Source organism: Salminus brasiliensis, chromosome 16 (assembly GCF_030463535.1).
Source record: "Salminus brasiliensis chromosome 16, fSalBra1.hap2, whole genome shotgun sequence".
Classification (NCBI taxonomy): Eukaryota; Metazoa; Chordata; class Actinopteri; order Characiformes; family Bryconidae; genus Salminus; species Salminus brasiliensis.
The window spans coordinates 34,563,548-34,576,690 of NC_132893.1; the positions used below are offsets into that span (position 1 = coordinate 34,563,548).

At 38.7% G+C, this 13,143-nt stretch overlaps 1 protein-coding gene across 1 annotated transcript; it reads right to left on the bottom strand.

The window, feature by feature from the left end:
* Positions 1-675: 675 nt before the first annotated feature.
* snx24 (sorting nexin 24) lies at positions 676-11,707 on the bottom strand. Its single transcript, XM_072658457.1, has 7 exons — positions 11,521-11,707; positions 11,170-11,253; positions 8,738-8,842; positions 6,363-6,457; positions 6,184-6,213; positions 4,522-4,586; positions 676-3,120 (listed from the first exon to the last, which is right to left on the bottom strand). Exons 1-7 carry the CDS (start codon positions 11,587-11,589, stop codon positions 3,050-3,052), a joined length of 519 nt encoding a protein of 172 aa, XP_072514558.1. The 5' UTR covers positions 11,590-11,707; the 3' UTR covers positions 676-3,049.
* Between the last annotated feature and the right edge of the window lie 1,436 nt (positions 11,708-13,143).

Genomic DNA, 13,143 nt, shown 5'->3' on the forward strand with positions numbered 1-13,143 from the left:
CTCTTCTTTGAATACCTCATGTCCGAATACTTTTGCCCCATAATCTAGAGTTCTTCCAGATAAATGACTTTGATAGCTCTTAAATATCTTCTGATTTTAAATTTTACATAATTATATGATTCTGTATGTCCGTTAGAACGCAGGAGGGCCTGTTAGAGCACGGGAAGGCCTGTGGTCAGCGTTGAGTGAACTTGCTTCCATGCTTCTCCTAATGCAGCCTCATACCCTCTTAACCTGGCCTACAGTCGTCCAGCAGAGTGAGGCTTGATACTAGTAGGCAGACTGATGACAGGCTGAATGGGAGGCTGATCGAGTAGGAGGTCAAGCAGCGAAAGTCCCTCAGCTACCATGCACTGTCCCTGTGTGTAGAACTCGGCAGCGATATCGGTCTGGGTGAAAACTAATGGTCATGCAAAAAAAAAAAAAAAAAAAAAATGCAAAAAATCTTTTTCGTTGTTGTACTTTTCTCCATATTTTTTCTCCAAAATTTCCAAAAGACTTCTATTGAAAGTTAAAAAGGTGTTTACCCCTCCTGTAACATTGACATTTTTGCATGACGGTGATGATATGTTACATTTTTGGTAATAATAATAAAAAAGTAAATAAGTGAATAAGTGAATACTCCTGTTTAACTTTTTTATTTTGTAAAAGTTAAAAGAAAAAGGACAGGGTCTGTTTTTCAGAGTGTATTGTTTTATTGCTGTCAGGTTTAATCATATTTTACTAGATATTAATGGTTGAATCGTAAGTGTAAGTGTGTCACTACCTAAAGTGCATCACACAGTGTTCATACAGTCAACATTAAGTATCATGGCACATAGTTCCCACATACAAACATACAAACACTTAAAATCACAAAGTCAGACACGTCACAACGACGGAAACGATCAATTTAGGTAAAATCACTTGAAATTATTTCTAATTAAAGCCTCTTTTAAGTCAAGATTAAATTTCTACAAACGGCCAGGATGACCCAGTTTCGGTCCAGTGTAAGTGCTTGGACAGCAGCGCAACAGCGCCCCTAGTGTTAACACATGCATACCCCCTAGCTGTGCTGGCAGGTCAGGTTTCGGCACAGTGCGAGTTGAGAATTGAGTGGAGTCTGGTCGCATGCTTCATACACAGAAATAAAGAGATATTATTACATTAATATGATCATATTAAATCAAATGCATCCTCCCCTAATTCCACTGCAGTGTAACTATCTGTCTCCAGACGATACGGTCACCTGGAGATAAAGGCTGGTTATAAAAATAGGGCTGGCCCGAATAATCGGAATTATCATCATGTTGGGATCTGTTTCTGTACTTAGTGTTTAGAAACCACAAACCTGGAATCAAAGTCATTGAGCTAGAAGAGCTATTGTTAATATGTCGAAAATATAAAAAACAAACTAATAACTAAATAAACTGCTGTAATTTAAAGTATTGCAAATGATCCTTTTAAATTATACATTTTAATAAAAAAAATATCAGACAACAATTTGCGCCATCACTGGTCTGCCTAGTAATACATAGCTGCCCCCTACTGGATATATATATATATTTTATTTGAATAATAAATGATTAGCAAACCTCAAATTATGATTTAAATAGTATGATAGTTAAAATATCATATTTTAACTTTAGTTTTTAAAATTTATCACAATCAGCACAATAGAATAGAACAATTATTGTTAGTATATAAACACGATATATCGAAGCAGTCATGCAAAAAGCTTGCATCACCATTTGACATAAATCAAATCTGTCAGCTGTTCTTTATATGGCGTCAAAATGTCATAAAAGAATGGATTAATAGAAATGCTCCAAAATGACTTGGAATAATATATATATATTTTTATTACTTTACATTTACTTTTACTGAAAGTTAAGACTGTTTTTGTTTTCTCGACATTTTGGAAATACAAGGTTTTTGCATTTTATCAACTAAATGATAGCTGGTTTAATTTAATGCATCATACATTTTATATATATATATTTTTTTTTTAAATCACAGCAATTTTTTCAATTATCGAGCAATGTAACAAAATACTTGGTGCTGATTTCAGTTCATTTGCGCCATCACTATTGCGCCGCACTATTAATGTATAGCTGCCCCCTACTGGATATATGTATTTTTGATTGCACTTATGAACAGACTTTAAATGATGGTTAAATATTAGCGTAAATATCATTTGCATATTGAACGAATAATCTGAGTGTTCATTCGAATGTCTGTAAACAAAAAACAAAACAAAAAACACACTCTCTCTCCAGGCCAGCCCTACACGATATACACTTTGACAAATGTCTCCCTTTCACAGTTTCTAGCAGCAGTAACTGATAATCATTTACATATTTTTACACAATGCACTAATACACGATTTGTTTTCCCTTTTTTCATAAACATCATGATTGGTGATGATTATATTAAGTTAATAAAGTTGAGGTAAGTTATAATGATACCTAACCTTGCTAGTAAGATGTGATTTGTGATAAAGGCTCAATGGACACGCCTCCTCAGCGCACCTACCGCCATTAAAAGGGCCAATATTCCCACCCCGAAGGCTACTTCACAAAGCAGGATCTCTCAGTTAGCCAGATCATTTAAGCCCTAAGGTGAGGACCATCCAATAGGAAAGCCCCTCAGCTCGTCTCGTGTTGGACAGGGTGCTTTGCTCTGCTTTGTGAAATAACCCCCAGGCCTGGCTTCCATGATCTCAATGCTGTGGAGGATGGAGCACCGCTTTGTACAGCCCTGAAGAAGAACTTCACAGCACAATCAGAGCCTGAGGTCGCGATCTTCTGCTGCTCATGACGAGGTCAATGACGAGGTCACTCGTCGGTTTTCTTCTTATACGCTGATATGCTAGTATTCACAATATTCAGACGAGGACCTTTCACATGCTCGTAAAGTGGGAAAAGCACTGGAGGAGTGTGGAGAGTGTGAGTCGGGTCAGGTAGTGTTAGTGAAATAAGCAACATTAAGTGGAGTAGAAATGATAGCTAAATCCCTTTTAGTCCGTCAACAGGAGGCCCCGTTGTCCTGACAGGAGCTAGTTTGGGGTCTACCTCGGCTGAAGGTCTGGGTAGAATATCCCGTGAATCACTCCCTCGATGACCACGTTTGAAAACGTGTCTGAAAAAGAGAGAAAAGCAGGGGTTTATTGAGTCATGAGGACAAATGTAATGTTAACTGCCTCCACAGTTTCTAAATATAGGTCAGGAATATGACAATATTGCTTAGGTATGGCTATATGGGCAAAAGTATTTGGACACCTGCTGTCTCTACTAGATTTTAGAGGAGCATGGTTGTGAGGATTTGATTGCATTCAGCCACAAGAGCGTTAGTGAGGTCAGGATGTTGAATGATCACCCCCCCTCCCTTCAGGGCCCCATCCCGATCTCTTTCTGCATGTGTGATTGTCCTTGTTTGGCTCCTCGATAATGAATGTTATGGCTGAACAAGACCAACAAGACCAACAGGCTGCCTAATTCGACACACACACACACACACACACATACACACACACACACACACACACACACACACACACACACACACACAAACAGGATAGGGCTGCACTGAACCAGGTAGTTACCAGAAAACACCAAATAAGGTGGGCGGGGCCACACCTATAATATACCTGCAGTGTTTCTTCAATTCACCACCGTCCACAGGTCAGATTACACCCGGGACGGTGAACATCACAGCACAGCTAGCTAACCGCAGCTCACACTAAACAACAGGCAACAAGAGCTTTTTAAATTTAGTCAACAACTATAATTTAATAATATTAGGCTTACTGCTCAATATTAAAAACAACAAAAGATTAAAGGCAGACAGGCTTTCCTCTTTATAAAAAGAGCCAATCAGGTGCAGATCTTATCTTAGAAAAATAATTTAACCAAAACATTGTGTTGATTTTCTGCGAGTTGAAGAAATAGTTTGGAGTTTATGCTGTAATGTATTTTGTGAGTTATGCTGTAATGACTCCACTGGTATAAACACTAGCTGCATACTAATAGCGCCTCCTTGTGGCCCCTGCCGAGCGGAAGTGTTAACCCACTAGGTTAATACGGCCTTAGTCTCAGTACTACACATACGGAGATGGGATCTGATCGGGGACGCTGCTTGGGGAGCACTGTGGTATAAATGGGGAGTCAGTAACAATAAAACTTCATAGTAACCATTACTATTACTCTAATATTTTATTAATTTAGTTAGTCAATAACAACAAAATAAACACATAATAATAATAACAATAATATATAACAATATGAACAATACATATTATTATTATTATTATTATTATTAGTAGTAGTAGTAGTAGTAGTAGTAGTAGAAGTAGTGGTAGTATTTTACTGGTTGTGCTGTCCTGGTGTGTTTGCAACCTCAGAAAAACTAAATATAGTATACAATATTAAATATATAATAATATAAATATAGTATGTAATATAATATTAAATAACAACAACAATAATAACACACACACACACACACACACACAGATATATATATATATATATATATATATACCATTTGTGGCAGGAAGCAGATAGGGGTCTCTCAGGAACAGCAGTGCTGGCTGATGTGTCAGTTTACTGTAAGAGAGAGAGAGTCAAGGAGAGAGACAGAGAGAGAGAGTGTGAGAGAGAGAGAGAGTGTGAGAGTGTGAGAGAGAGAGATATGGTATTAGTAAGAGTGAGACAGAACAGAACAGTGTGACTCATGTGCTTCTCCTTTTCTGCCTGTGTTACATCGACATTCTGCTGACTGTGCAGCTCTTCATCACATAGGAGTGTCCTTTCTGGAAGCGTGAACGCCCAGTCGTTTCCACACACATCTGTTTAGAAAGGCCTCACTTACAATAACAGCCGTCCTGAAAATGACATCTGTCTACATTCAATTACGCTGTGTAACAATACTGCGTAAAAAACACCATATCATTACACTGCTATATACTGTACATACCCTGCTGAGCCAACAACGACCTGCCAGGATGAAGACCGATCTGCATTACTTTACCAAAATACAGCCATAGAAACACACCTAGAGCACCTACATAGTCAGGAAACTGTCAGGAGGCTCATTTGTTTTGTTTTATGTGGTTTCAAGTGGCGTCTCCATCATTCCCACTCCGGGCCGGAGCGCTGCTGCTGCTACTGCACTATGGTTAGAGCTTTGGTGGTGGAGCTGCAGGAGGAGAACCTCTCTCCAGAACTGCTGCTGTGTAACGCTGCAGAACCCATAGAGTCATATTAGTGTAAAATCCTGTAGTATTACTCTACCACCTCAGCCCACATGCTGCTCCACCTTCAGATCAAGCTTCTGCAGCTCTCAGACTGTCCAGAAATGCTTGTGTACAAATAGCTGTCCATAAGGGGCGCTCAAAGTGTGATTTGCATTTACTGCAGTGGAGTAAAAGTGAATTCCACTCCCCAACTGCAGGGGAGCCCAAGAGCAGAAAATCACAGTTCTTGCATACTGCTGCTGTAATGGTTTGGGTTGTAGTTTTTATAAAAGTACACATACGATGCAATCTGATAAGTTATACCCCTCATGGAGTTCTATGGGACCCTGCCAGGGTGTGTAGGAGTGCCCTACTGAGTGCCCTTAGTGAAGGATGCACAAACATGGCCTTGAAAGGCCACAGTGGCCAAAGGGCCAAAAAAAAGACTAAACAATATACGATCATAGGTAAAGATTATAAAAGTTTTTTAAAAATGTAAAACAATACTGATTTTTTGTATTTTTGTATTTGTTCACGATTTACTGCTTGTAAAATAACCCAAATAAAGTATTAAGTATTAAGATATATAAGCTCAGTCATGTAAAAACCTTGTATCTCCACTTTTCATGATGAAAGGACCAACAGAAATGCCTCAAAATGAAATAAATAAGCAACATTACTTTGACTTCCACTGAAATTTAAGTTTCTGTTCTAGAGATACAGGTTTTTGCAGTGTTGTTTGCATTCCTGCAGTGATAAAGTAAAAAATGAGTTCGTTATGTCGTATGATGGGATGGACGTCCTCATGAGCCACATTTCTTTTGCTTTTTGTCAGTTTTTTGGCTGTTTAATTTGATTTGCTGCTGCGTCTCATTGGTCAGCAGAAAACATGACCTTTCCACAGCTCCTTCTGACCGTCAGCACATGCTTGGACTATGCAAATACTGAGAATCCGTCTGAGAACCTACCTTGATTCTTCTGATTCGGTCTCGAATGACCTGAAAGCAAAGGAGGAGCACATCAGGCGGGCAGACAAACACTCCTGAACCCAGAGCCAAGGACAGACACTGGCCTCAGCAGTGCAGCGCTCAGCCCTCTAAAAGCTCGTTCCTCAAATCCCAAATTACAAAGCAGCAGCAGTCCTTACCCACAACTCTCGGTTTTCGGCAGAGATGGGAAGTGGCGGACGTTGAGGAAATCCAGGAATATTTTTGGAAGGATCTCGTTTTCCATGATTATAGTCTACGGGAAAAAAAACAACAACACAGAGCTAAACAGTGATCATGGAGGAGCTGGGAAAAGGCCGCTTTTACTGTGTAGGTTAAGATAATAGCACAGTCCCACGTAAAGAGACTGAAGGTTGGACATAATGACCGAGGGTCATGCCTACCAAACCTGGCAGAGCAAGTGCTAATCTAGGACCAGCATTTTCCTTTCAGATCCTAATGACTGTAATTGAATGGACATGGGAGGTGCTGACCTTACATCAGCAGTAGTAGGCCTGAGAAATCCTCACTATCTTGACCCCTTGGTTCCTACGAGACATCCTTCAAATAAGCATTAGGTTTTAGACTTTCAGAACCAGGATTCTGACCTGATCCTTTTTTCTCCTCTGTGTAATGAGACAGTGCTCCGATTGGCTTTGCCAAGTAAAATAGTACTGTTCCAAAATCAGCAAAGATCTAAAAAAGCAGCTACAAACAGCCGTGTCATTTGAAACGGCTCAAAATGGTTCACATTTCCCGGCGAAACGTACTAAACAGAGATTATCTAGACTCTAGGCCAGTTGTGGGCAACCGAGGGCCACCACAGTCCAGCACAGTTGGCTTATTTCCCTGCTCCAACAGACAGACTAAACCTGGAAATGAACAGGTGAGATGAATCAGGTGAACTTAAGCAGGAAAAGCAGCAAACTGTGCAGGAATTGCCCACCACTGCCCACCACTGCTCTAGTCCATAGCATCTAGTCAGCGAATCTGGATTTTTTAAAGGTTTTAAGAGTTCTCTGTCTGCAGTTTGGCCTCCCGTCCTCTCAATACCCTGTTATTGGTCACTGAAAATGGAGCTCTTGGAAAACGCTCCCTGTTTTAGTGTTGTTCTGTGGATGAGGAAAAGTCCCCGTATGGTGTGGGGGAATTTTTCAGTAATTTTGATATTGTTTGTATATATGATTTTTATTAGTTTTATCACATGCTATTACATATGGAACTGTCTGGAGTATAGGAGCAGACAAATGGTGACTATGTACAGAGAGTTTTTGTCAGACGCCGGCGTTACGTTTACTGCAGGATTAAATTGTGTGACTGATCGAGTTGATTCTTTAAGTGCAGAGAAGCAAATCCGACTACCACAACAGTGAACTACAGAAGTCCTAAAACTCCAGCGTCTGCACGCAGATAGCACTAGACTTCATATTTCCACACATGAATAAATGTAACTATTTATTCTATTACAAATACGAGCTTCCCGCATCACAACATTTGTCACCTTGTGTGTTTAAGGCGGTTGTAACTTCAGGCTCCTGCAGATGGCGCTGCACGAGGCTGACCAGGCTATAAATACCTGCGGGGTGTGTGACGGGTACAGTGCAGTGAGGGTCTCGTTGGATGTGTGGAAAATGAGTGAGAAAGCAGATCCAGTTAATGATGGGCTGAAAGGGGTGAATGAATTTGGGCTTGAGAAAGCAATGTGAAGGAAGGAGCGGGTCTACCAGCAGTGGCAGAAATCCCAGCCTACAGGAGATTCTCCTCAGAATTGTGGCCGAAATCCGAAACTGACGGACAGGGGCTTTTTGAAAACCATACCAATGGTTGCTGCAGACTGATGACTGTGTTTACTTCTTTATTAGACTGTGAGGGAATGTCTTGCTTTACATTTACATTTACATTTATGGTATTTAGCTGACACTCTTATCTAGAGCGATCTACAAAGGTACTCATATTACAGAAGTGGGCCAATGTAGTGTTAGGAGTCTTGCCCAAGGACTCTTATTGGTGTAGCACAGCACAGTCACCCAGACCAGAAATCGAACCTCAGTCTCCCATGTGGTGTGGTAGCTCACTGGCAGGTAGTGGTGTTATCTGTTGTGCCACTCTCATAGTTGGATCAACAAAACCATAAAATATTTTTTAGATAAATATTTTAAGCCTTTTTTCCTAGAACAAATCTGGATTCTTGTAAGAGCTTATATTAAGGAGATCTGCTGAGAACTCCTGACTGCTTTGTGTTGTATTTAGGTCTACTTTGGCCATTCTGCTACTTTTTGAGAAATTTGAGACTTTGTGAGCTATTAGCAGCCTCTGCTGGACTAGAATGATCACATGTTTTTTTTCTGTTCTAACATGAAGAGAGATCTACACTAGGGAAAATACACAGGACTGACATTTGGAAATCCCTGAGTTTTAGAATAGCTCACCTAGAAAACTGAATTAAACTGTGACCAGCAGTAATCCAGCAGTAATTTAAATGAATTGTCCCTGAACCAGCGTTCTCACATCCTGTTCATACGTATGGAGGACGTACCTGAAGGTAAAGCTCCAATCCATGTCTTCTCTGCTCCAGAACCTTGGGGATCCAGTTCCTCACATGCTTTGATGGAATCTCAGGAGGTTTAATGATCTTCTTCAGCTGCAGGGAACCCAAATGAAAAATCAATGGCAAGCAACTAAATGACCTGCATGACACAGTCCTGTAAGAGCATCTCTAGGTTTCCTGGACTAAACTGGTCCCAGTGACCAATCACCACTCAAGTCAACATGAATCAGAAACTCAGTTAATTATTGTCCTTCCATAGTGACACAACTGTGGGTGGAATATGGCATCAGGGAAGGTGTCTGAGCTCAGATGGATCATTTGATTGGTTCATATTGTTTAGCCCAGCCCACCGGGGCTTAGTGACATCATCAAAAATCAGAAGTTGTTTTAGACGGTACTGGAAACATGAATTCACTCATTTAAATGATATGTAGTGGTAAACTGTAGTGTTGCACCGTACAGATACCGTGCCGTACCGGGCCGGTGCCGATACTGCCATGAAGCTTACTGATGCCCTACACATACATACATACACATATATATATATATATTTTTTTTTTTACATTTTTGTTTGCAAACTTTATGAATCCAAATGTTTAAACAACCAGTAAAAGCCCGTCTGCAGACCGTCTGCACCTCTTTCCCCTCCCTCTATGACATACACAGCATCGCTACACTGCTTCTTCAGCCTGTTGCTATCAGGGAGGAGACTGCGGAGACTCCTGAAAACCAGCAGACTGAGGGACAGGCGTTAATGCAAATGTATAAAAAGTGGAACACTATAAACAACAGGATTTACAGCCGTCTATCACCTCTGAGTATTTCAGTCAGAGTTGGTATCGGTACTCGGTACTCTGTATTGGCAGATACTTAAAAACAGACAATGTAAAAATCTAGGTTGTAAGATTAATGTGTGTTAAATTGACCCACTGAGCGTGAGTGCTAAAGTGATGCAGTTACTGCACTTCCATCTATTTCCTATCACCACACTGGAGACGTAGCTGGCTGCACTGCACAACCCTGTACTGGTATAATGACAATAATAACATGTAATAAAATGTGCTGTAGAGAAATGTAATGTTCCCCACAGAGATTGAAGCTAATCCTATATAAAACAATGAAACAATGGAGAATCCCAGACTAGAGATGGCATATAATTATGGAGGGATATGAGTACGTAGATACTGGTAGAAAAAAAGAGAATTTAAGTGAAGGGAATAATTTAAAAAAAATCTTAAAATTAAATATTATATAACATTACAGATTTAATCAACAATCAACATAATAGAACATTGAGAGCATAAAATGAGCATATACAGATTTAATTACTTAAGAGAGAGAAAATATATATATATATATAGCTAAAATTAAATGAGTTAAAAGAGAATATATAGAGCATAACATAAAAACAAGTTGACTTAATTTTTTAAAATAAATTAGTAAAAATAATGATCAAATTAAAAAATCTGATTACAGGAAAACATAATTAACTAATTAAAATAAATGCAACAACAATATAATATTAATAGCAATAACAGTAATAATGCTAATTTTAATATTATAATATTATAATAATACTTTATATTTATTTAAGATTGTTCCCCACAGAGAAGCTAATCCTAGATTAAAACAACGAAACAATGGAGAATCCCCGACTAGAGATGGCATATAATTATGGAGGGATATGAGTATTGGGGGAAGAGCCGCAGAAAGTAAGGGTGTAGATACTGGTAGATAAAAAAAAAGAGAATTTAAGAGAGAGGAATAATAAAAAATCTTAAAATTAAATGTTATATTACATTAATATATGTAGCAGCAATGCTGAAATAAGTACAGTTCAGCACAGCGACGTTCTGATGTTAGCATAACCCCCAGCATAACCAAAACAGAGCTGGAAAACGAGCCGATTCCAAAACTCCAAAACTGTTACATCACAGTCCTGACCCTTTATATTCACACCCCCAACATTTACATAAACTCCGCCCACTAGAGAAAGCCCTAGCTTTGGTGAAAGCTGCCAGGCAGTGAAACACAGCAGCCTCTTCGGGAGAATGTGGAGTTTTTTTAATCAGTCGAGTTTCTGAGACTTTCTGTGCCACAAATATTAACACTAGCTGACCGGCTACCATATTATTATTATTATTATTATATTTTGTAATATTTGAGAAACACCTCAATATGAGAAAAAAAAAACTTTACTCGTTACTCAATCATTGAACTGATAAAGTGCATAAAATATCAATAATGAACTGACTCTTCTAATAGTGTAATTTGTGGTTTGGTTCTGTTTTAGTCCAGGAAAATGTCCTGTACTTTCTCTCGGACAGAGCTTTTAGCCCTCGGTTGGACCTGGCTGTAGTGTCCTGTGATAAGGCTGTGCTGGAGGGACAGATAAGCAGGCTCACCCCTCTGAAACTCACCATTTTATGCAGAGCGTGAAATTCACTGTACCGCTTCTCCACCATGTGCTGTCTGCCACTCATCAGGACCTCAATCTTAAAAACCTGATGGAGGATCCAATGCAAATACATCAGGAAATTCTGCATATCAGCCCAGCCAGCTCCAATCCCCCTACATCACCACAGTCACAGTGATTACACATGCCTGCAAGCCTGAATGAGCACACACAGGTTCCTATCTGATTTAAGCCCACAAACATTCAGTAAAATGTAAAAATCAGGGTGGTGATGATGATGATGATGATGATGATGATGTTCTCCTGCTGGGTCTCTGAAGCAGCTCAGAGCCTGAGAGCAGGAGCAGACACCCACCGTGTAGCCCCTCTCCACCGCGCTGTCCTCGGACCTGAAGGACGGGATGGACACTGATATGGGGTGCATGGCTGAAGGGTCTGAATGAAGGATGTCTGAAATGTCCGTCCAGCCAACTCTCTCCCCCAGCCTGTCAACTTCAGCCTGCTGCAAAACAACTGAAGAGTTCAGCAGGACTCGCTCTGCGCTCGTGCCTCTGCTCGCGCCGCAAACACACACTGACACCTACCGCTCCGGAGAGCGATTCAGTTGACGGAGCCGATTCAGAGGACTCACCAAATCGATTCTTTGAACAGCTCAGTAGGATCTCTTATGTAGTATATTAGTCCTGTTCACCTTTTATGAACCTTTATTATTGATAAAGAGGTCTAATATATATATATATATATATAATAATAATAATAATAATATTATATTATATATAATTTGTTAATATTCATGTATTAATAAAAAAAAAAAATATATATATATATATATATATATATATATATATATATATATATAATTGATATAATTTACACAGAGGTACAGTAAAAGTGACCAGTATTTTCAGATTATCCCAGCATTTACATCTTAAATTAAAATTCTGAACAAAATGAACAGATTTAAACAATCAACATAATAGAACATTAAGAGCATAAAATGAGCATATAAAGATTTAATTACTAGGAGCAAAAATGAAATAAATGAAAAATATATAGCTAAAATTAAATGAGTTAAAAGAGATTATATATACAACATAACATAAAAACCAGTTGATTTATTTTTTGTTTAATAAATGAGTAAAAATAAGATTTTAAATAAACAAAATAATGATAAAATGTAAAAATCTGATTACAGGAAAACATAATTAAGCTAAACTAATTAAAATAACTGCAACAACAATATAATATTTTTAATAACAACAATAACAACAACAATAATAATAATCAGTTTAATATTATTAAATAAAAAAATAATAATCAGTTTAATAGTATATAGTAATAATAATAATAACAATAATAATATAATAATAACCAGTTTAATATTATTAAATATAATAATAATAATAATAATAATAATAATAATAATAATACTTTATATTTATTTAAGATTGTATCTAGGTGTGAACGTTCTTTGCAGATATTACCTTAAAGGGCCCTAGGATGGAGAATAGCACAGAATAGCATCAGTTGAATTAAGAGAGCTCAGTACATAATCCAGCACAGCCTTTAAAAGAAGAAAACCCAGCATAACCAAAACAGAGCTGGAAGACGAGCCGATTCCAAAACTCCAAAACTGTTACATCACAGTCCTGACCCTTTATATTCACACCCCCAACATCTACATAAACTCCGCCCACTAGAGAAAGCCCTAGCTTTCTCTAGTGAAACACAGCAGCCTCTTCGGGAGAATGTGGAGTTTTTTTAATCAGTTGAGTTTCAGAGACTTTCTGTGCCACAAACATGCTAAAAGCTAACACTAGCCGACCAGCTGCCATCCCTTCAGGTCAGGATATCAGAACTACCTGTTAAAACTCAGGATGAATTACATAAGACGTGCTGACACTGCTCTTGCTACAGTGCTAAAATCGCTGCAGAAGACATGCTATGCAGTCTAAATGCATGTTGTTGGGATGTATAT

Coding starts and splice junctions, on each gene's coding strand:
- snx24 (XM_072658457.1), bottom strand. CDS start 11,589: ATGCACCCCATATCAGTGTCCATCCCGTCCTTCAGGTCCGAGGACAGC. Junction 11,254..11,520: donor CGGTGGAGAGGGGCTACACG/GTGGGTGTCTGC, acceptor ATCCTCCATCAG/GTTTTTAAGATTGAGGTCCT. Junction 6,214..6,362: donor CCGAAAACCGAGAGTTGTGG/GTAAGGACTGCT, acceptor CTTTGCTTTCAG/GTCATTCGAGACCGAATCAG.